The following is a 22,961-nucleotide window of genomic DNA, read 5'->3' as shown; positions in this document are numbered from 1 at the left end:
TTATCAAATATGAAGTATTATTAAAAAAAAATATCTCATCAAGCAAATATTTAAGTTTAATATTGAAATATCAAATAAAGTCTTCAAAGCGCTATAATATTCTTTAAAAGTAAAAAATAAGAATTATTAACTTGATTTCATTTATTAATTTAATAAATATTTGGAATATCTATTTATTGATGGTTTATCAATTATTAATTTTTTATCTGATTAAAATTTTTGCTATTTTTATATCATAAAATATTTTTGACAACCAATATTTTATATAATTTAAAAATGTTACTCAATTTAAATTTCATCTTTCTAATGAATGAAAAATAAATTTTCAGATTTTTTTTTTCTTTCTTACTTTCTAATTTTGTTAAGATTCAATTCTCTACTTGTGATAAGATATGTTTAATTGTCTAATATCTCAATTCGAAATATAATTAAATTTATTTTCAAAAAATCGATTTTAATTATTATTTATGTTTTATTAATATTTTTTGATTTAAAAATATTTTAAAATAAATTTGACAATTAGTTGAAAATTAGAAACTCGTTTTATTTTTTATTTATTTATTCAAATGAGACATTTTGCATTTCATTTTTAAAATAAATTTATTTAATATTTAGGAGCTATATTGCTATTATAAATGATGATCAAATTATTATATGAAAAGTTAGTACATATATAGTTGGTGTTAATATTAATTTTATAATTTTTATTTTTCTAATTAAATAACAGTATATTTAATAAAAGATACATTTTAACTTACGGATATAAAAAAGTATTTAATAATCACTAAATTTGAAAAATATTCATTCATATTGTATTATATAGAATAGTAATTTGGTCATTAAAAAGCTTAGCTAAATAACCTAGTATTTAAAAGAATAAATCCTTTCTATTGCAGAAGTAGTCTAAAAATGGACTTAACACTTGAAGAATAGTTTTTTTTAGCAATGAAATTCAGTCAAAGATTTCTATTTAATATTATGTAAAATAACCTAATTTAAAGATACAATAAATAGAATAAGTCTTTACAATCCTATTCTATTATATTTAATATAACTCTTATTCAATACATAAAATAAAATAAAAATTTTTAAAAAATACTAATTTAATTTGATAATAATTCTTTTTGATTTTAATAATTTTTTTAAAAAAAGAAAAAATAAAACTTATTAAAATCTTGGGTAAGATAGTAAGTATATTTGGTTTCAGCATTTTGGTTTTAATCTAGGCTTTGAAGAATGATTGAAAATTGAAAAAAAAATAATCAAAATTTTATTCAAATGCAAATAATCCACACCAATATTAAAAAAAATAAGAATATAATTTATTAATTTAATTAATTATATTTATATTCATCTAAACAAACACTACGAATCTGTTTGAATTTTGAATGTTACATTTTGATGCCTGTAATTATGAAAGAGGAAAAACTGTTTGAAATTAAAAAAATTACTTCTTTCGTAATTTAAATATCCTTTAAAAAATAAAAAAAATATGGCATTTTAAATTAAAATTGATTAAAATATAGATTAGAATTTTGAACAACTATAAATGCTGTATCGTTATTAATTGGATTTAATTCTCTGAAAATATTTATTCTTTTATATTTAACAGAAATGTTCTTGAACCAAATAAATCTAAAATAAAATATTCTTAATTTAATATAGAGCAATAAAAATAATGAAGTATATAACTAAAGTTATAAAAATATTATTTGTATAAATATGTTTTAAGCAAATTTAGTAATTTAATCAATCAATTACAGTGGAAAGATAGTTTTAATGCTAGTGAAAATATGGTCATATATACGTTTTTAATTGTTGTTGATATCTTAAACAGTTTAGATTAGAGAGTTTATTTTAGTTTTTATTTATAAATAAAATTTTGTTAAATGATTTTGATTGATTAATTCACATATTTTTATTTTGAATGATGCATTATTACTAAATAACTAATTCAGATACTGAACTTAATTAAATTGTTTTGATAACGCAAAGAAATTTATAATATTTATTATTATCAAAAATAGATAAATTAATATTCTTTGAAAAAAAAACTGATGATTTCAAACACTAGTTTTGACATTCAAATGAGTTAAGCTCAAGCATAAAATGCTTAGAGCTTTAAAAAGAGAATAGCAAACACTGCCACAGGTGTTGCAGCTATTGCAGTCGTAACATGCATTACTATTTTGATAGTAACTGCTGGAGCTTCAACTAATAACAATAACCCCGAGTTATCAATAGCTGATCCTTCTTAAAATCTACGTGAAGAAATTTTCATAGACAATAGGTAATTCAAATAATTCATAGCCTTATCTAAGAAGAGCGTTATCAATTTCGAAAATATTTCTGATCACATCTACAGCCTCTTTTAATAAGATAAGGTCTAGGTAGAACGTATTACTAACCTTTTTGTCAAATTTGTTTTTGACTTAATCGATAGTAATGATAATGATGTAATTGATAGAAATGAATGGAATGCTTTCTTCACAGCTCTTTATCCTCTAGACAAGGACTTCTTTGCTGCATGGTTTGACTAGGTGAACAATAAGGCTCCTTTCAAGATTGATGCCTTCAAGAAGTTTGTTTTTAACCAAGAATCTAAAGCCATGGATAAGCCTCCTTAATTAAAGACTAATCCTAAGGTTGTTTTGAATAACTTTGCTAAGTTAGTTATTAAAGACAATAATAACTATAAGAAAACCTACACCTTCATTTTTAACATCTATGATGTAAATGGTGATAAGGTTGTACAAAAAGACGAGTATATTAAGCTTCTTGTTTCCATGGGAGAACCTAAAGCTAAAGCCTAAGGTGAAGCTGATAAACTTTTTAAATTTATCTAAGAAAATAAAATAGGAACAGCTGACTAAATTAAGTTCGAAAATTGGGCTAAGTTTGCTGAATCTATTAAACCCTCTCTCATTGACATGCTCAACAAAAATACCTCTTTCTTGTTGAAGGAACAACTCAAATAACAATAGTTCGTTGCTGTTTTAGGATAATCTCAAGATATCTACCACAACACTATCAGCATGATCCAAGAATAAATCGATCTCTAAGTCTCTGGAAACAGTGCTTTGACCAGTGAATAACAAAAAATCTTAGATCATCTCTTGAACACTATTGCCTAATTCGAATTTGACATTGTTGATTCTAATGGTGACAAGGTTATAACTCGTTAAGAATATGTCCATTTCATTGATACTCTTTTCAAGAAGCAAGCTGATAGATAACACTTCTATAAGGAATTTGATCAAATTAATAAAGGTCAACAAGTTACTTATGCCTAATATCTTAAGCACGTAAAAGACTCAGTAGCTCAATCAATGAAGGATGACAACAATGAAGGTGACGATGATGATAGTGACTTTTAGTACCAACCTCATGAACCTAGCAAAAAGATAGGTTAAAGACTTGGTTTATACTTGATTGAAAATGACAGAAACTTTGAATTAACCTACAAGTTTATCTTTAACTTGTTTGATGTTAATCAAGATAAGGTTGTTTCTGTTTCTGAAATTAATGGCATTTTCAAGGCTTTCAACCCTAATTAAGCTGAACTTGAAAAGCAAAAAGCATAAGTTTAACAATTCTTTAACGGTCTTAAGCAAGCAGGAGTTGGTGATGGTAACTAAGTCACTTTAGACTAATGGGCTCAATTAGCTAAGAAGGTAAGACCTGAGCTTCTCAAGCAAATCAAGCAAGCCTAATTCTTCTTACAATTCATAGCTTCATTTGAATTAAAATATTGATCTAGAAATCTATCTAGAAAGTACTATAATTTTAATATAGAGAATATTAGACAACAACCACAGAAATTTAAAAATAATTGTTTTTTTACGTCAAATTCATGTTTTTTTATAAAAATTAGCTATTTCAAATGAATTAAATGTTTGTCTATTTTATTGAAATATTTTCTATTGCTTGAATAATTTTTTATTTAGATTTTTATAACTTATGGTAAAGCTAATAATTATAGAAGAGCAAGTAGCTAGCTACTTTAGTTATAAATACTCAGATTTTAATATTAAGTAAATATTCAAAATTTATCTTCTTCATCTTCGGCATTTTTTATTGTAAAAGTCTTATTGGGAATTTTAATAAAAAAAATAATCTTGATTTAAAATAATCAGAGTAAAAATTTTGTGAAGAAAATAAGTAAATAAAAACCAAAATAATTTTTAGTTAAATTTGTTGTATTTAATTTTTATTAATCTTTGATTATATAATTTTTATTGCTAATTAGCTCTATTAAAGTAAAATTAATTATATTTAAATTTATTAAAGATAAAATTATATACTATTAATCTATTGAATACTATTTTTGCTGGAGTAAATATATTAAAGATATTGGTTGAAGTAATAAATAAATATTCATTCTTAATAGAGTTATAATTAGTTAATTAAAAAGAAACAAAGAAAAATAAATAAATAATAACACTTGAATTAGTTTGGTTGTATATAATAAAAATTAAATAGTAAATTAAAATACTTAAAGAATCTTTAAAAAATTAAAATATTTACTCTATTATGTTATTGATAAATTGATAAGATCAATTAGAAATATATTAAGTAAAAAAAATTAATTAAGAAATAATTAAGTAAGATAAATTATTCTATCTATTGATAGTTAATTATAAACAATAATCTATAGATAACAAATATAAGCTATTCACAAGGTCCACAATTTCATATATTACTGACTTCATATTCTTAAATAATGAATAACAAATTTTAAAATTATCATAATTATTAAATACTTTTGATAAATACTAGATATCTTTAAGCAATATAAATTCTTTATTTCGTAAAAATCTATTATACATTTTATAAAATTATATTCTTTTAGATTTAGGGTTCCTACAAAATGGTAGTTTTTGAAGTATTTGTTGAGCAATAGTGATTGCAAACCTTATTTATTTAAAAGTTAATTATAAATAATTACACTATAGCCCTAAAATTTAAATAACTAAATTTTTTCGATATTATAGTAAAGAATCTATTTAATCACTTGATTTTAATACAAATTTAACAGAAAAATTGTAGGCGAAGATTATTTTTTTTTTGATTTCTTTAATACTGAAAACATAATTTATTAATAATATTTTCTCAATCCTATAAATAAATTGACAAAACCGTCTTAATAAATTGAAGCAATCATCCGTTTAGCACAGCGTAGATAATTGGAATTCTATCAAATTCCCTGAAATCTACCCAAAAATGATAAGTGATATTTAGTCTACTCATAGAATGAGAGAGAACCAAGAATGGATTCACCCTGCAAATATTTAACTTAATGATTTAGGACCAAATGTAAGCGATAGATACTCAGACATTTCTTCACCAAATAGAAATAGTTTTATTCATGATCAATGCCAAAGTAAAAAATTACTTTAAATATTGTAATCTTACTTTAAGTACTTGTTTTATATAAAAAAGATTCTGCAGAAGGTTAAAAAAAAGCTTTAACTAGATATAACTAAGAAGAGCAACACCAAACATAAAGGGAACATTTAAAAATGGAAATTTAAGAATAAAATGAATAGCAAATAAGTTCCTCTTATAGAGGCTTAAGCAATAGTAAATATTATTTAATATAATAATAAACAATTATGAACGAATAAATAAATAAAGAGTATTTACAAATAGTAATAGTATTTTTAATTTTTTTATAGAGTAAAGTAAGGCCAAGTCAAAAAGTACTTCTTAAAATTTTTCTACCTAAAAGAGGCAATCTAAATTGAATATTTTCAGTAATTTATATACTGAAAAAAGTTAAATGATTTATAAGACTAAAAAAATAATTAAAAAATTTTTGAAGGAAGATAAACCAATTCAACTTTCTGATAAAGCTAAGTCTGTATTATCTGTTTTTAAAAGAATTTATAATTTTATTCAAGTTGTAAGAGTATTTACTCGTTCACACAGCATCACTGCAGAGTAGGTATAGATGAAAATCATTTTATTTATTATTAGAAGATTTGAATAAATTAAAAATAAAATAAAACAATCTTTATAAACCAATCAATTAATTTTCATTTTAGAAGAATATAAATTTTAATTATTTTATAAAAGTTTAGGCTTATCAATGATATCTCTTCACATAGATTTGATAAATAATCATTGCATAAATAGAAAATTCTGACACTTAATGATATAAAAAATGGGCTATGGAAAATTTTAGATTTCATAGTAGGTTTAGGTGGTTTAAATAGATTAATTTTCAAAAATAAAGTGTCTTTATTGCCAACTGACTAAATTAATGTAATCTGGATGCTGTTTTAGCTTTTTTTTAACTTTTTTGCATTATATTATGCAAGCATATATATTGTATTCGACTTTAGAAGTCGTCTCTTAGAAATTGATGAAGGAGTAAGTAAAGCATCAAGCATTTACACGACAAACGTCTACATTTTGATTTTTACTACAATCTTAGATGTTATTAAAGGTTTTAATACAGCCTTTTACAGAAAAGGAGAAACTATTATAGATAGAAAGGAAATAGCTATTAATTATATCTATGGCAGATTCTTTTTTGATTTTTTATCACTTTTTAGTGTTGTCTTTAGCAGAACTTTTTTCCCTGACATGGATAAGTTATTGATGTATAGAATATAATTTCTCTTTCTTTTTAAAATCCATAACATTTAGCATGTTATTTATGTCTTTTAAAAGACGTTCATCATGAATGAAAAATACGATAACATAATATCACTGCTTAGACTTATGGGTATTCTTTGCATTTCCTCTCATGTAGGTGCTATAATGTATCATGTAATAATATCATTTTTTATAATAAATTTAAACTTAAAATTTTATTTTTACTTTTATGCAAAAGTGTCAAGCTTAATTCCAAATTTATTACATGAATTCTAATTAGACTTGGCTAGACTAAGCTGGAATATTAAACGAAAACTACTGGGTAAGATATATTAACAGCTTCTTTTGCTCAGCTGGTACATTGGTTAATGCGATTGTTTATAATCCTAAAACAACAATAGAAACTGTATACATGACTTTTACTCTTTTAGGAAATTGTTGTATCTTTGGTTATGTTATCAATGAATGTAAAAATTTTTGAATTTTGCAATAAAATGATAATTTAAGTTTACAAAAATTTAAATAGTGGGAAATATTATGGATAATATTGTAAAGAACTAAAAAAACAGCCAAAAAGAATTAAGACTTATTAATTCTTATATGGAAACAAAGAATGTTAACAGAGAGTTATAAACAAGAATTAGAAATTATCTAGAATATATGCATAGAGAAGAAAGACAATTAAACTTAGAGGAAACCAAATAAGTTATTGAAAAACTATCAAGCTAACTCAAAATCGAATTAGTCAAAGAAGTCAACATTCAGTATGTTGCAGTTTTTCATATCTTAAATAAGATTTTCTCTTAAAAAATCTAAGAAAAATCGCTTTTTATTATGAATGACATAAAATTTACTCCTGGTGAAGTTATTTTCTTGGTAAAATTTAAACTAATTTTATTACAAAATAAATGGATATATTATAATTTTGATTTCATAGGAAGGTGATTATGATGATTGCAGTATATATCTTATTTTGGAGGGCTAAGTGAACATTTATCATACAAACAATAAAGATGAAGATTATATTGTACAGAATTTGAAAAAAGGACAGTGCTTTGGTGAAATAGCTTTTTTTACAGGTTAGTAGAGAAATGCATCTGCTAGAAGTAACGAGTTCACAACTCTAATTAAAATTGAAAGAGAGTAGTTTATTTAGCTAATTAAAGAACATTCTTAAGATGATTATGAAACTTTCCAATAAATTAACCATAAAATTTAGCAATCTTAAGACTATTCCTAAATATATGAAAAAAATACAAAATGTAATTTATTTATTTTTTTATCAATTAAAATTTAATAAGTTTTTATTATTTCTATAAAGAGGGAAAATGTTATACATGTGGTAACATTAATCATATTTCAAAAAACTGCACACTCACCCATTTTTAGCCACTTCCTGTAGCTGTTATACAGACAGGAAACAGATCATTCTAACAAGACAGACAATTCAAGTCACGTTCTAAAAAAAACAAATGGCATCCTAGAAAAAACTTAAATTTAATCAAAATGGAAGAAGCTGCTTAAGTAAAATCAAGTTTTTATTTTTAGAGATAGATTCATATTAACTGGAAATTTAACATTTATTTTTTTATAAATGATTGCTACATTAAATATTTTAATAATTAAATCAAGAGAGCAGGAGAGGAATATATAACAATAATTGAAGAGATTAATTATAATATATTAGATTAAAGTGATTATGACATCGACCAATCAATAGAATATTAAAATAACTAAGATAGATTTATGAATTACGAAAAATAAAACACTAGAGATAATAACCAATTTATGCTGTTAAGTAACTAAGATAATGTTGAAGGAATATTAGCAAGAGGAGACTAAAAAAATTTAAGTTTTAACTTTACGAGTAACCTATTTTAGGATTCAAAAAAAGAAAATTAGCAATATCCTCCCTATGATTATACAAAGTAAGAAGGTAAAGACTTTAGAGAAAATCACAAGAAAATTGATAGCAATAATAGTATTCAAAACAAAGATATCTAATATTTAAAGGATTAATTATAAAGAAGAGGGTCTAAATTTGCACCTTTACAAACACATACATTAACATAGATATAAGAATCACCTACTTATTTATAGTAAGGTAGTCAACCAAATAGCTAGTAAGGAAACATTTATTCTTCAAATTAATAATAGTAGTAACAACATTTGAATGCAATGTTTAATGGGTTAATGGCATAAAATAATAGCTTTTAGAGTCCAAATTACAATATTTAAATTACATCTCCTAAAAATAATAATAATTAAGTATAGAGAATTAGTAAAAAGTAGGGTACACACAATTATTCTGGTACTTACATTGCTAGAAAGTTAATGGGAAAATCATAAATTCCTCCATTTGATAGTTTTCCAAGATAGAATACGAATTAAACTAACATAGCTAATGGGGCTTATTAAAATAATTTTGAAGAAAATAAAATGTAATTAGTAAATAATAAAATGAAAGATTCTTTTATCAATTTAGTAGAAATATTCAAATCAAACGTGTCTCTTCAAATAGATTTTATGAGAAACTACAAGAAATATTTTCCAGATTGGAATATCTCAGAAATAGAAAGAAAAAATAAATGTAAATTAGCAAGCAAAAATCTTTATGATTCTAACAAAAACTCTATTACAAAAAGAAATTTGATTTCAAACAAGATTTTTAGCAAAAAATCCAATAAAGCTTCTGATTATTTTTCATAATTAAATACAAGGAAAAATCAGAAAAATGATAATTTAAACCCTAAAAATAAAAATGAAGAAGAATGATAGATTTAATTAAAAATTATAACTTTATTTCGAAATTTATATTTTTGCATAAAAGACCTAACAATAAATTATTAACTTTTGTAATATATATTTACATATTTGCAATTTTTTGTTTTGATAGTAATAGTTAATTAAAATTTTATTAAGCTTTGCATTGAATATTTTAAGCAAATTTAAATAAAATTTATTCTTCAAAACCTTATTTTTTTTTTTGCAATCTTTGATAATTTAAATAGTTTAAAAATATTTATGGGATTTTGTTTTAAAAATTCAATTACTTAAATTTAAAAACTTCTTATTATTACCAAATTATACATTTCAGTCTATTTTATAAATTAAAACTAAATATAAAATATTAATGGGATTTTTACTATCATTTAATTTTTTCTTTTTAAGTAAAAGTTATTATCAAATTATTTATCTCATAAAACTGAAATGTAAATTTTTGAATTGGAAATTTTAATAAATTTTAAAATTATATATGCTAACAATTAAAATACAATTAAAGAGACTTTTTTATAGTAGAATGTTAAAATTTATAAATGAATATTAATAGAATAGCAAATTTGAAATTCATTTAAGTAGTATTTATTTAAATATTTACTATTTGATAATGTAAAAATTAGAGGATTTGGTTTGTTTATAACCAAGCAAATTAGGTAATTAATAGAATAATAATTTAATCATACAAAACAAAGCATTGGTTCTAAAAATTATCAAATAAAATATCAAAGTAGCATAAAATGAAACAAGAGATTAATAGACTAATCGTCACTGATAAAGGGATAGAAGTATCTAAAGATATAAAAAAAGAAATTGAATAAAATGCTCATAAAAATTCTTAATGGGATGATTTTTCTCCATAGAAAAACAAAAGAAGCCTTACTCCGGCAAACATTAATCTTCCTTCAGGCTTTTAAGCTTCTTTATAATCTAGAAAAAGCATCTAATTTATTGGTATGCCTGTGAAATCTTAATTTGTAATGAATTCACGCCATAACTCGCCTAATTTAAACCCGATTTCAAGCAATAATTTTAGTACAAATTTTGTGCCTCTCTCAATTTCTTAGCATCAAGATATATTTCATGGGGGTCATAATCTTAATCACTATTTTTTAGATGGATAAACAAGATCTAATCTACTTTCAAAAAGTCATGAATCATTAGGAAATTTAAGCTCCTCTAGCAAGCTGCTTACATCAACATCTGCTATGGCAGTGTAAAATAAAAAAGCTTATAAAAACTTAGTTCCAGTTTAAAGTCTAGGAGGTTTGAAACTAAACTTAAATAATTTAAATTATCAAAAAGAGTTAAATAGCTAAAATGAGTTACAAAAATAGTAAATTTAATAAGTACAGCAAGAAAGACTACAAAAAAAGTATAATGAATGGAATGAATAGTATGCTAAGTCTAATGAGTTGATGAAAACAAAATATTATTAAAAATATGAAGATATGTCTAAGCTAGGAGATAAAGAGGATGAAGAAAACTTTTGGAAATAATGGCATTAAGTTAAGTAGTCATTTGATGAATGTTTATAAAATGCTGAAGAATAGAACTAGCGCTACGAAGATCGCTTAGTGAGGAAGCTTAACAAAAAATATAGAAATTCATTTAAAAATCTTCCTTCTTGTGCTAAAGTCTAAAATACATAACCTAATATTTAACTTCCAAAAATTAAAAAAAATTAGTGAGTAAAATTTGATAGCACTATGTATCTATGAGAAAGAATGCATATTAAATTTTAATAAAATAATAGCAGCAGAAACAGTAGCTTATATTGTTGCATTTCTAAACAATTAAATTAATTAAATTGAAATATAAAATTATTTTGATTTATTTTTACAATTATTTATGTATATTAATTTTGTATAAATTATTAGAAATAAAAAAAATAAATATTCAAGTTAGCAAGCACAAGCCATTTTTTAATTTTGAAAATTTTAATTGGTATAATTAATTTTATAGTAGAAATTAATTTACTCTCTCGTTATAAATAAATTGTTGGCATTTCTAAGAAATTAATTATTGATCAAATATACATCGTTAAATCTTTGGTTTTTATAATATTCATCATAAATAATTTAATTTACTAAGACTTAAAAATTTTTTAATCATTAATTAAATTTACAAGTTATTTTCAAAAATGTAGAATCTTCATACAGTTTAAAGCGAGCCTGATGAAGCAAATAACGCTTAAATGCTAAGTGAACATTAAGAAAAACTCATTTAGGAAAAGGAAGATATTATTTTTTCTTTTAGGAAAGAGTATCTTGTTGATAACAATGATTAGTATTAGATTGGCATAGCATCTAAAATCTATTAAGATGGATCTAAATATGAGGGACTTATAAAGGATAATAAAAGAAATGGTATTAATAGTAAAATGTATAATAATTAATAACTATTTTATATAAAGGTAAAGGAATATTTTACTACTCAAATGGTGATGTCTATGCTGGTAAATTGACTATAGTCTTAAATTTTTAACTCAATTTTTAATCTATAAATAAATAGGTTGTTGGTAGAATGATAAATTTCATGGTAGAGGATTTTACATATTTCAAAACGGAGAGAGATATGAAGTAAATAAATTTATATTTTTAATAGCTATTAATTATTTAACTGCTAAAAAAAATACAAGGGTGATTTACTCAATGGTTTAAAGCATGGAAGTGGGAAATATATATACTTAAATATGAACATTTTTGAAGGAATGTGGATTAAAGATAAAAAACATGGAAAAGGAATGATAAATTATCAACTTACAGGTTCATCTAAATTCAGATATCTAAGAAAAATTAAAGTCTCTTTTATATTTATTTATAGGAGAGTCTTACGATGGAGAATGGAAGAATAATGAAAGATCAGGAAATGGAACCTATAAATATTCCACTGGTATAAAAATTATTATATTTTTTATTGTTGAAACATGTAAAAACTTACTTCTAACAGATAAATTTGTAAACACTACAAAAAATTAAGATATAAAATTTTTATTTACTGATTTGTTAAATGAAGTTTTGAATTTTATTAAAAAATATTTATATTATGTTTAATTAAGGAGATACATTTTCAGGGGAATGGGTTAAGGGTAAAAAAGAAGGATTTGGAGAAATGCTATACGCTAACGGCTCTAAATACACTGGAGAGTGGCAAAGAGATAAAATAAATGGCAAAGGAGTAATGCTTTACGGCTCTAATGAAAAATATGATGGAGAATGGTGAATTGACTATTTATTTATTTTTATTAAATTATTTATTAAAAAGTAAATATTTTACAATTAGGTTTAATGGAAATAAACATGGATAAGGTGTGTATACTTTTAGTGACGGAGGTAGGTATGTAGGAACCTTTTCTAATGGTCTCCCTGATGGAAAAGGAGTCAGAGTATTTTTTAATAGTAAATTATTAGAATATTTACTTTTAAGTTATATAATATCTAAATTTAAGATGATAGATATGAAGGTGAGTATAGAGAAGGAAAATAAAATGGAAACGGAATACTCTACTATGAAAATGGTGATACATATAATGGAAATTGGGTTAAAGACAGCCAAGAAGGTTAAGGAAAAATGAATTATTCAAATGGAGATTTTTATGAAGGATAGTGGGTAAATAATAAAAGAGGTATGAATTTTTCTTATTAGTTCATTTTCAAATATTTTTGTTAAATTTAGAAGGGAAAGGAAAGTACTATTACTATTCATCCTAAGAAACATATGAAGGAGATTGGGTGGATAATATAAGATAAGGTTATGGGATATATACATGGAGGTATTTTATTAATATTATTTTTTTTATGTGTGTTTTAAATGGATATTTTTACCTTTATTTAATGAATTTATAGCAATGGCGATAAATATAAAGGAGAGTGGAGAAATAATTAAATGAATGGGAATGGAGAAGTAATATTTTCATAAGAATAAAAAGTAGAAAAAGGAGTATTCTAAAATGGATTGCTTGTATGAAAATTAGCAAATAAAATGAAAATATCTTTTTGAAATCTATTTAAAAATTAGATTTTTTTCATTTTTAAATTAAATAAAAAATAATAATTAGCCTTAATATATTTAGATAATCTTATAAAATAATTAAAAACTGTAAATAAATTTATTTTGATCAAAATCGTCAATACTTTCTAAAGGTATAAAATAAAATGTAAAAATAAAGAAAGATAGTATTAATGCTTTTAAATTTATTTTAGGAATTATCTAAAAAGATTTCAAATATTTTTTTTCATTTTAATGTTTTTGCATTTGCAAAATTTTTTTAATTTGAAAAAATATTTTTTTAACATCACCTATAGCATGATATATTATTATATATAAAAATAAAAAATTGTTTAAAATACTTGAATTATTTTAGTGTTTAATCATTTGTTGAATTAAACTGAAATTTTTTTTCAAATTAATCATTCCAAAACATTAATGCAAACATCTCATAGGAATGTAAATTAATAAAAACTTACTTAATAATTTTCATTAGTTGGTTCTACTTAAAATAATATATTCCATTTAATTTTATCGAGCATAACATTATTAAAATGAAAAATTCTGAAATTAATGATAATTAAAGTTAATAACTGTAATACAAAAAAAAATTTTTAATATTTTATTGAATATTATTTGAAATGCAAAACAATAAAATTGTAACAAGATTATGCATCTGGTTTTTTTATTGGTCTAATATCAAAATACTTAGAAACATGATGTCGAACAAATAAATATAATATATTTTTTAGTGGTAAATATTAAATCTAATCATTAAAACTATATTTTTATTAAAAGAAATCAACTAAATATTGCAAAAATTATTAAATACAATACGATATCAAGAATTAATTTACTGCAATAAGATTAAGAAGCTAGATTAAATTGTAATTTGATGAGTATTTCTTAAATTGACTCAAAGTAAACATAAATGTTATAATATTAGGTATAAATTTACATTTACTGCAAATTATAAATATAGTATTGTTCATAGCATTGATAGAATAAGATAAATCATTATTGATTTAGATGAAAACATTTAAGACAAATATAATGAATATTATCCTTAATCAGATCCTACTTTACAAGCCTTTTAAAATTTAGATGTTGATGGATTTACAGATTATAAAAATTAAATAATACCTAATATAAAGTTTTATGATACATTTATTAAAGATATTCATAATATTTTAGATGTTTATAACTTGTGTTCTAGCTCATTTGCTTAACAATTAGATAAAATAGGTATTTAATAGATATAAATGTTTTGCAAGTAGCTTATGCTGTCTCATCGTAAGAGTATGATTTTTGCTTTAAGAGTTGTTTGTTCTCACTACAAAGTTCCATAAGTAGTAGATGAACGCAAATTTAAAATACCTACTTATGAAATTGAAAAAGAAATTGTTAAAGAAGCAAATGCTAAAAAATACAATTATAAAAAAGTTAAAATATAGAAAGGAACAGTTGACAAAGATTTAGTTGAATTAATTAAAAAGCATTTAATTGATAAACCAGAACTAGTTCCTGAATCTTTGAAAGCTAAACTAGGCTAAATATATGATCCTCTTCTTAAAGAATACAGAGAAGCAGAGTAAGTGATGAACGAAACCTTATTAAACAAAAACAAGTTCTTGAATTTACAGCCTTCTAATTGCGGAAATTTTGTTAGCAATACACTAAAATAAATAGAAGGAACTACTATGTCTTTTTACAATTTTGAATAAATCACATTAAAGGGAAATAAAAATAGAGAAGAACTCAATTCCCTTACTAATGAATTTTACAGTAATATGATTATGGAAGAGTTGAGTAAAGAAATTAAGGATAATTTCGAGGAAAGTGCGAGGAAAAGAATGCAAGCTGTTATTCTTTAGGTTATATAATTTTTAAGAAAATAAAATTAGATTGAACTACCTTCAATTTAGTGTTAAGTAAATCAATATTTTTACATAATACATGTTGTTTTCATCATTTTTATAAAATATCTAGACTGAATTAACAATGGAAGATATTGATAAATAAATTTAAGATGCAGAAAAAGAAGCAAGAGCTTGCAGATGGGAGGTAAGAAATTTACTTTGTTTCAAAATTATTTTTATATTCTTCTTCTTTTTTAACAAAAATATTATTGTTTTATGATTATTTCAAATTAGATGAAAAATTAAATAGTCATTTTTAATAAAAAGTTAGAAGCTATTAAGAGTAATATTAGGACTTTATCATTAAAAAATGAAGAGCTACAAAGAGATTTAGATTTTAAAAATAAAAAGATTTAAGAATAAAATTAACAAATAATTGACCACATCTCTAGTATAGAGAAGCTAAAAAACGAAATAACGTAATTTAATTATATATTATTAGTTTTTGTTTTTTAATTGTTAAATTTATAGATAATTAGATATTCAATATGAATTGAAGTTTAAAAAAAGAGCTCAAGAATTAGAATAAAAGCAAAAGTAATTTGAAATTGACTTTAAAAATTAGGAAAATGCTTAGAATAAAGCTTAAAAAAAGACATATGCCCATAGTTTTACTCAAACTGGGAAAGTTGTCTTTAGCAATGGGGAAAACAATCATATTTATGCTTCGCAAAAACACTACACTTAATTTAAAAGAAGATATAGTCATGATCTGCAGCTCGAAGGAAGAGTAGATTACTTTTATTTGCTTTAAAGGATAAAAGATGACTTAGAAAAACATCCTATGAAACGTAAAAAATTAAATATACCTTAAGATGTTAATTTGAGAACAGAAAATAGAGCATTCACTAAAATGTAAAAACAACTGCAAATTCTGTAAAAAATTAAAGAGGAAGAATAAGAAATTCTTAATTTGAGATAATAACAACAAGTACTTCCTTAAATTTCAAATCAATAAATACAAGAAATCAAAAATGCTAATAATGCTTCTATAAAAAAACAAAAAGAAGTGAAAGATTTACAAGTTAAGGGAACTAGTTCTCAATTAATACCTTAAGATTAATTAGAATATTTACTTAATTAATATAAGTAAACAAAATCTACTCTTTAAAGTTAGTAAAACTAATAAATGCAAACTGATTAAATTGAATCTCACTTAGCTACAGAGGAAAACAGCTCTAAAATTAAATAAACTTCTGCTGAAAACTTGACACCTTCAAAGTTTGAGTAAAGTTCATAATTAAAATAAAAAATTCAAAATACTACAAACGCAGAATAATAAACTGGCAGTAATACAAAAGAGGTTTTTAGATATATCGAGGAGTTAAAAAAAAGTTAAGGAGAACTCTTTAAAAACTTTTCATAAGAATAAATAGATGAAATTGAGTAGTTTATTATCAGTAAAGAATTAGGAGTTAATCACACAAAAGCAATACCATAAAATGGAATATCTTATGTAGTAGATTAAAATGGAAACATATAAGAGCAATCTGCATAAGATATTTAGCTTTTATTTGATGAATACAATAAATTAAAACCTTTCTAGGAGCTTATATAATAGCTTTAATGGATATCAAGTGAAGGTGAGAGAGCCTATGTAATTGGAATATTAAATAACTATATATGCAAGTTGCTGAGAAGAAGAAGACAGATAAGTAAGAGATCGTAAGCTTTTGAATACAATGATAAATCTTTATCACCTTAATCGTTTAGTTTATCTCCCGAATAATAATCAACAAAAAAAAACACTTCTTTCGGAAGATTAAAAACTGACACCATTTATAACGAAGAATCAGAAAAAAAAGATGGATTTTAGTCATATAAACAATTTTAAGATAGATTGAAAAATCATCAAGCAAATTTATCAATAAAAAAGAATAGATAAAGAAGCTGCTATTCATTTAATAGTCCTTCAAGTGTCACTGTTTATTACAAAAATTTGAATGAAGCATCTGGTAATTATGAAAGATTCTTAAAAGACCATCATTAAAGTGATTATAATTAATCTCCAAACAAATAGAAAACTCCAAGAGACAATTAAAGCAAAGAACAAAATTCATAACAAAATGATTTTAATTCAACTGAATAAAAGGTTAGAATGAAAAGATAATACAGCATAGACAGATGTGAAAATTTAAATCTTCCAGCTTTAAATATCATATAAAAAGCTTAAGAACATTTACAATAATTTTAATAGTCAGTTGTTCTTTAAAATTGTAAAAAAATCCACAATCGTATTTTAATACAAAAAAAGCTTAAGCTTCATGATGATCTTTCAAAATCAAAAAGCTAAAAAGCAATAAAATCATAAATATCAATAGCTCCTCTTAACGAAGAAGAATAATAAAATTTTGTTGATTTTAATGATGAAAATTACTACTAAGTATATAAACAGTTAACCTTCAGCCATGAATTAATGCTAGAATGTGTATAGATCTTTTAAAATAGTAATAAAGGGTAATAAAATAACTTTACAAATGACTAAGCAAAGCAATTGCTTAAATAGAGTAAATATCCATTCTAGTCTATATAACAAACTAGGGCTATGGGAGTAAATAATTTTGATGCTACGTTTACTATTTGGAAAAATTAATTTTAATAATTACCAAACCAACTAAAATCCTATATATTGAAAAAGACAAAGTAGGTCAAAAAATGAATTTGATTCATCTAAATAAATGGAGAAAAATAAAATAATATTTTAAATTTTCAAAGAAAATTCTAAAACAAAAAATAAAGTATAAATTTAAAAATTAAAAAGGTATATTTATTTTATAAAAATATTTATTTACAAAACCTAATATCTATAAAATTTTAAATGAATTATCTTACAATATTAATTAAAATCACTTAATCAAGCTAAGTTAATTTATAAAATCAGCAAGTATTTAAAAAATTTTAATGTCTACTAAAAAAAAAAATATATTTTACAAATAAATAGATTATTTAAATTTCATGATAAATATTATCAAAGTTCATTTTATATTATTCATTCAAGAGGTAGTAAAGTATTTATGTATGCATATCTTGAAAAAATAACAAAAAGCTTTCTGAAATAAACAAACTAGCTATGGTGGATGCTCATAGCTTACCATGCTTTTAATGGATTGCAATTTACAAATGTTATTTATGAAAAAATACAGAATAGAATATCAAAAGCTCCAATGTATTTGCGAATTATGTTCACACTCTATAACTTGAAGAATTTAATACCTTTAGTCAATTCTGTATTTAATTGCTTAAAATTTCTAACACATCTATACACATCTTTATGGTTTGGATGTCCACTTACTCCATGATCATCGAAAGTGAATATACCCTTAATATTGTGTTTTTCAACATAACCTTATAAGATATTTAGCATTTTAGTTTCAGTTGGCCAGTTTTTATCCATTCCATCTTGAATTTATGGATCATCAATAATTTCGCATTTTTCGAATCCAAGGAATCTACAGCACTTCTCTAACTCTTTTTCACGAATTTTACCTAAGCCATCAAAACCTCCATTAGAAAATGAAAGTAAATGCAGTTTATAATTCTATTCTTTCATTTCCAAAATAGTAGGAAGGAAAAACATTGATTCATCATCAGGATGTGCAATGACGAAAAGAACATTTTTTTCTTCTTATTAATTTCCTTTTGAACCTTTAAACTTTTTAGCTACTAAAATGATAACAATCATAATAAAATTCATAGCTATTAGTCCATATTTAGTCCAAAAATCTAAACCTTCTCCAAAATCTACATATTCTTTTATATAATCTAACGGGTTCATTTTTTGCTACTTTTAATTCTTAAAATCTTAAAGATATAATAATAAAAATAAATTACAAATTTAGGAATTATTTTTTTTAGTTGATTTATTTATTGATTTTGAACTATTATATTTTAAGCACGTTTAAAATTCACAAATGATACAATCCAACTGAAATAGGGAATTAATTTTTAATATTAGAATAAAGGATCTACTTTCATCAAAATAGAAAAATGAATGTAAAAAATAATTTCATATAATTTTATATTTACAAAAATAAATTTATCAATTTAGCAAATTATTTCCTAAGTTTCTTAAAATAAAAAATAATTAAATAATATAAAATTTAATTCTCTTACCATAAACAATTCTTTGATATTATGTAAATAAGGTATATATCTTTACAATACTTAAAATCAAAAATATAATAATCTTATTATCTTAAAAAAATTAATTTAAATTTATAAAACTATAAAGTAAAAAAGATACAAAAATAAAAAACTTATTGATTTTCATTCAATAAACAATAAAAGATTTACAAAAGACGAAATATTTTAATGAATTAAAATATATTTATTAATAATTTTTTCATAAAAAAAAACATAAAGAAATAAAGAAATGGGTTGTTGAATATTAATTTAAACAATTTTGATAATTATTTCAAAATAATTTGTTTTCATTCATTTATTTTTTTAAGATTTTTACTATAAGTATTTCAAGTAATCTTCTTTTGTCATTCTTATTGTGAAAACTAGCTCATCAACACTGGTCTTTTAATTTTGTTATGGATCTTAAACTTTCTATTGAGCAGTACCACTATTTACAAAATTATATTATTAAATTAATATCTATAAATTGTATTTAATAACAAATAAATACTTTTTTTAAGAAGCAGCTGTGAAGTTAGATGATGATTAAGTTTTAGGCTGATTATTTACTGTATTTTTGTTTGCATTTGCTTGATTTATTTTGGATACTGGGGTAGGAGACTTACTAGTATTTTGAATTCTTGTTGCTTTTGACTTAATTTAAGGTTTTTAAATAATTTAATCTATTCTTTAAGGGGAAATAGCTTATTGTGCTTGTTCATATTTTTGATTATTTTTCAAGTTATTGCTAAAACTCTGCTAAGTTTTTTGCATTTCCTCAAAGGTTTGAGATTCATTTGGTTCTTGCAATTACATAAAAGCTTATTATTAAGAATTTGCTTGAATCTTTTTTTAATACATTTACTTTGCTTATTATTATAAATTCAATAAGTTGCTTTACTAAGCAGAAGAGCTGCTTCCATTTAATTTTTCTTTTTTAAAAAATTAAGTATGAATAATAAATAAAATTTAATATATTTTACATTATGTTATAAAGCTAGGTTTAGAGGAAACGCTATCATCATTATTTCTGTTTGGACCTAATTAATTATCAAACATTAAAGTTGTTTATATATTTAAAGGTAATTATTTCTTAACAAATTGAATTACTTAAAGAATCTCTCTCTTTAGATTAAGCTCTTCTTTACATTATTTCTCTAAGTATTAAAAAGTATTTGTTACTTGATAGAATTAACTAAAACATATAATATTAAAATTTTTTACGCCTTTCTGATACCTTAAGTTTCCAAATATATCATTTTATTCACATCTATGTGAGGACTAAGCAATTTCCTTAATCTTAATTTTAGCTTTTCAAAGTATCCTATCCTATAATCTGCATAAAATTTATCATAAAATTTTTCAAATTCTTCAATTCTTGTTCTTATCTTTTAGATTTTATAATAACTGCATTTTTTATAACTGCATTTTCATATTTTATTTATTTATTATTTACATTTGCTTATTTTAAAACAAGATTTTTGTATTCAAGTCTATCACCTGCTCTAACTTTCTCAACTGACTCTTTATAAAAAAGTTATTCCAATGTTGATTAAAAAGTCTAAAATAGTAAATGAAAAGAAATTATACCCATATAATCTAAAGATATTCTGTCAACTTCTTAGGCTATGCAAGGAAGCAAATCTAATTTTAATCTAAGCCAAATCCTTTCTTTTTAATTTTCCATTTATAAATATGATTGCTTATTATACACTAAAACAAATTGTATTCAATATAAATATCTTCTTTTTGTTATTTAAAATAAAAGACTCAAATATTTATCAATGAAATCAAATTTTGTAAATAATTTAATATTTTTGATACCCTAACCACTAACAGTAAACGGTAAAAAATTATTATTTTGCATAAAAATTAATATTTAATTTTTTAATAAAATGATTATTTTTAAAGAATTATTTTTTTAGAGATATTTTACTCATTATCTAAATTTTTTCTCAAAAATATGATTCAAATTTTTATTCATTTTTTTTAAAGTTTCTTGTAAGAAAAAATATGAAAATAATTATTATTTATTTATAAATAATATACTCATTTTCCATAAATATTCTTAATGAGGAATTAAGTAATTTTGATTTTTGTTCCCTTTTTAATAATAAATACATAAATAAATAAAGATATTTTTCAATTAGGATAATATATTTTTTACAAAAAAAAATGTTTTAAAGAAATAATGACAAAAATATCTTTCAAAAAAAAAGTAAAATAGTATTAAAGTGAATTATTTAATAAATATTAATAAGGGTTTTATTATAACTACTAACTATAACATATATTAAATAATTTAATTTTTTAAAATCAAAATCAACAAGTACCAAAATGCTACTTATAGCTTAGCTCATACTAAATGTACCTGATGTTATATTTTTATTTTATAAATTTTTAGTAGGTTTTATATTTATTTGACAATTAAATCACACTTTCTGCACCTATTTATATGTAAAATACCATTTTTTCAAGTATTCTATTTACTAAATAAAATAAAATTTTTCCTTTTTTTTTTCAAAAAACAACATCCTGTATTATACAATTAGCTAATATTAATTCAAAGAAAAAAATGGAATCAAATATAAAATTGTATTAATAAATATAAATAAATAGTAAAAATTTCTAAATTTATTTATGTTTTAAAAAATAATTTTTCATAATACAAGAATTCTTTTTTCCTGTTTTTAAACTTAGATTTTATTATTTCTTAAATATTTAAAATAATTAAAAATAAATATTAGGCGAATAACTAATATCTTTTTTGATCAAAAAAATGATTTTTTAACTCTAAAATAAGCAATTATGATTCATTCATCATTCTTATAAAATGATTACAATTTATTTGAGATTAAATAACTGTCAAATGAATTTTACAAACTAGGAAGCCTTTTTTTCTTTTCTATATAAAAAATTAATAAATATATAGAATCACCTTATTTTTTCTCAAAAATTCATAAAAACTAATTTATTGAGGTTCTCGCGCTTATAAATATGTTTGCAATATTTTGAGAAATTTAATTTTAATTTAGTTTTATAAATCAGTCTATTTTTTTCTGCAAATTTTTATCAGAAAAACGAAATGATTCAAATAAAAGATAAAAATAGGTCTATGGATAAATTTAAATCAAGTATAATACACATTTTTATTAATATTTAAATTAAAAAAACTTTTAAAGGCTTTAATAATATTTTGAGAATATTTATTTGTGATTATTAAAATGAAACCTATTATCTAAATAGTTAAATATGCTTAAAAAATTATAAAAGATTTTATAATTATTATATCCAATAATTCTATATAACCCCTAATTATGAAATTTCACCGAATATTTAAACACTATTATTTTAAAATATTAGAAATTTTCTTATGATAAATTTATAAATTCTGATAAAAATTAAATAAACAAGTCCTTTTTTATATAAGACGCTTTAGAATATTCTTTCTAAACTTTAAATAAAAAGAAATTGCACAAGAATTTACTTTAGTGAAAGCTATTAACTATTTTAATTATCTATTTTATTAAATATGAATGATTTATAACA

The 22,961-nt window shown here is 22.2% G+C and overlaps 7 protein-coding genes across 7 annotated transcripts; 4 read left to right on the top strand and 3 right to left on the bottom strand. All coding sequences in view use genetic code 6, as the record gives it.

The window, feature by feature from the left end:
* Window positions 1-2,057: 2,057 nt before the first annotated feature.
* Window positions 2,058-3,755, top strand: TTHERM_00471470 (EF hand protein; the record flags this gene model as incomplete). Its single annotated transcript, XM_001033033.3, has 1 exon — window positions 2,058-3,755. One exon carries the CDS (start codon window positions 2,058-2,060, stop codon window positions 3,753-3,755), a length of 1,698 nt encoding a protein of 565 aa, XP_001033033.1.
* Window positions 3,756-5,223: 1,468 nt separating this feature from the next.
* On the top strand, window positions 5,224-9,378 carry TTHERM_00471460 (cyclic nucleotide-binding domain protein; the record flags this gene model as incomplete). The annotated part of the gene is made up of 9 exons (XM_001033032.2): window positions 5,224-5,383; window positions 5,443-5,583; window positions 5,679-5,947; window positions 6,079-6,777; window positions 6,842-7,070; window positions 7,130-7,479; window positions 7,541-7,865; window positions 7,925-8,127; window positions 8,236-9,378. The coding sequence occupies 9 exons, from the start codon at window positions 5,224-5,226 to the stop codon at window positions 9,376-9,378; spliced, it is 3,519 nt and encodes a 1,172-aa protein (XP_001033032.2).
* Window positions 9,379-10,149: 771 nt separating this feature from the next.
* TTHERM_000471459 (transmembrane protein, putative) lies at window positions 10,150-11,031 on the bottom strand (the record flags this gene model as incomplete). Its single annotated transcript, XM_012798709.1, has 1 exon — window positions 10,150-11,031. One exon carries the CDS (start codon window positions 11,029-11,031, stop codon window positions 10,150-10,152), a length of 882 nt encoding a protein of 293 aa, XP_012654163.1.
* Window positions 11,032-11,494: 463 nt separating this feature from the next.
* TTHERM_00471440 (MORN motif protein) lies at window positions 11,495-13,350 on the top strand (the record flags this gene model as incomplete). The annotated part of the gene is made up of 10 exons (XM_001033030.2): window positions 11,495-11,750; window positions 11,798-11,839; window positions 11,896-11,963; window positions 12,023-12,149; window positions 12,208-12,276; window positions 12,443-12,602; window positions 12,667-12,782; window positions 12,833-13,009; window positions 13,060-13,156; window positions 13,230-13,350. Exons 1-10 carry the CDS (start codon window positions 11,525-11,527, stop codon window positions 13,348-13,350), a joined length of 1,203 nt encoding a protein of 400 aa, XP_001033030.2. The 5' UTR covers window positions 11,495-11,524.
* Window positions 13,351-14,266: 916 nt separating this feature from the next.
* TTHERM_00471430 (hypothetical protein) lies at window positions 14,267-17,949 on the top strand (the record flags this gene model as incomplete). Its single annotated transcript, XM_001033029.2, has 5 exons — window positions 14,267-14,292; window positions 14,354-15,302; window positions 15,361-15,435; window positions 15,558-15,709; window positions 15,762-17,949. 5 exons carry the CDS (start codon window positions 14,267-14,269, stop codon window positions 17,947-17,949), a joined length of 3,390 nt encoding a protein of 1,129 aa, XP_001033029.2.
* Window positions 17,950-18,279: 330 nt separating this feature from the next.
* Window positions 18,280-19,065, bottom strand: TTHERM_00471420 (N-acetylglucosaminyl-phosphatidylinositol de-N-acetylase, putative; the record flags this gene model as incomplete). Its single annotated transcript, XM_001033028.3, has 1 exon — window positions 18,280-19,065. The coding sequence occupies one exon, from the start codon at window positions 19,063-19,065 to the stop codon at window positions 18,280-18,282; it is 786 nt and encodes a 261-aa protein (XP_001033028.1).
* Window positions 19,066-19,724: 659 nt separating this feature from the next.
* On the bottom strand, window positions 19,725-21,099 carry TTHERM_00471410 (hypothetical protein; the record flags this gene model as incomplete). Its single annotated transcript, XM_001033027.2, has 7 exons — window positions 19,725-19,860; window positions 19,924-20,344; window positions 20,396-20,452; window positions 20,523-20,569; window positions 20,637-20,800; window positions 20,869-20,936; window positions 21,003-21,099. The coding sequence occupies 7 exons, from the start codon at window positions 21,097-21,099 to the stop codon at window positions 19,725-19,727; spliced, it is 990 nt and encodes a 329-aa protein (XP_001033027.2).
* Window positions 21,100-22,961: the final 1,862 nt, after the last annotated feature.

The sequence above is a fragment of the Tetrahymena thermophila genome (assembly GCF_000189635.1).
Source record: "Tetrahymena thermophila SB210 genomic scaffold scf_8254565, whole genome shotgun sequence".
NCBI lineage: Eukaryota > Ciliophora > Oligohymenophorea > Hymenostomatida > Tetrahymenidae > Tetrahymena > Tetrahymena thermophila.
This window is presented reverse-complemented; position numbering and strand designations above follow the sequence as displayed.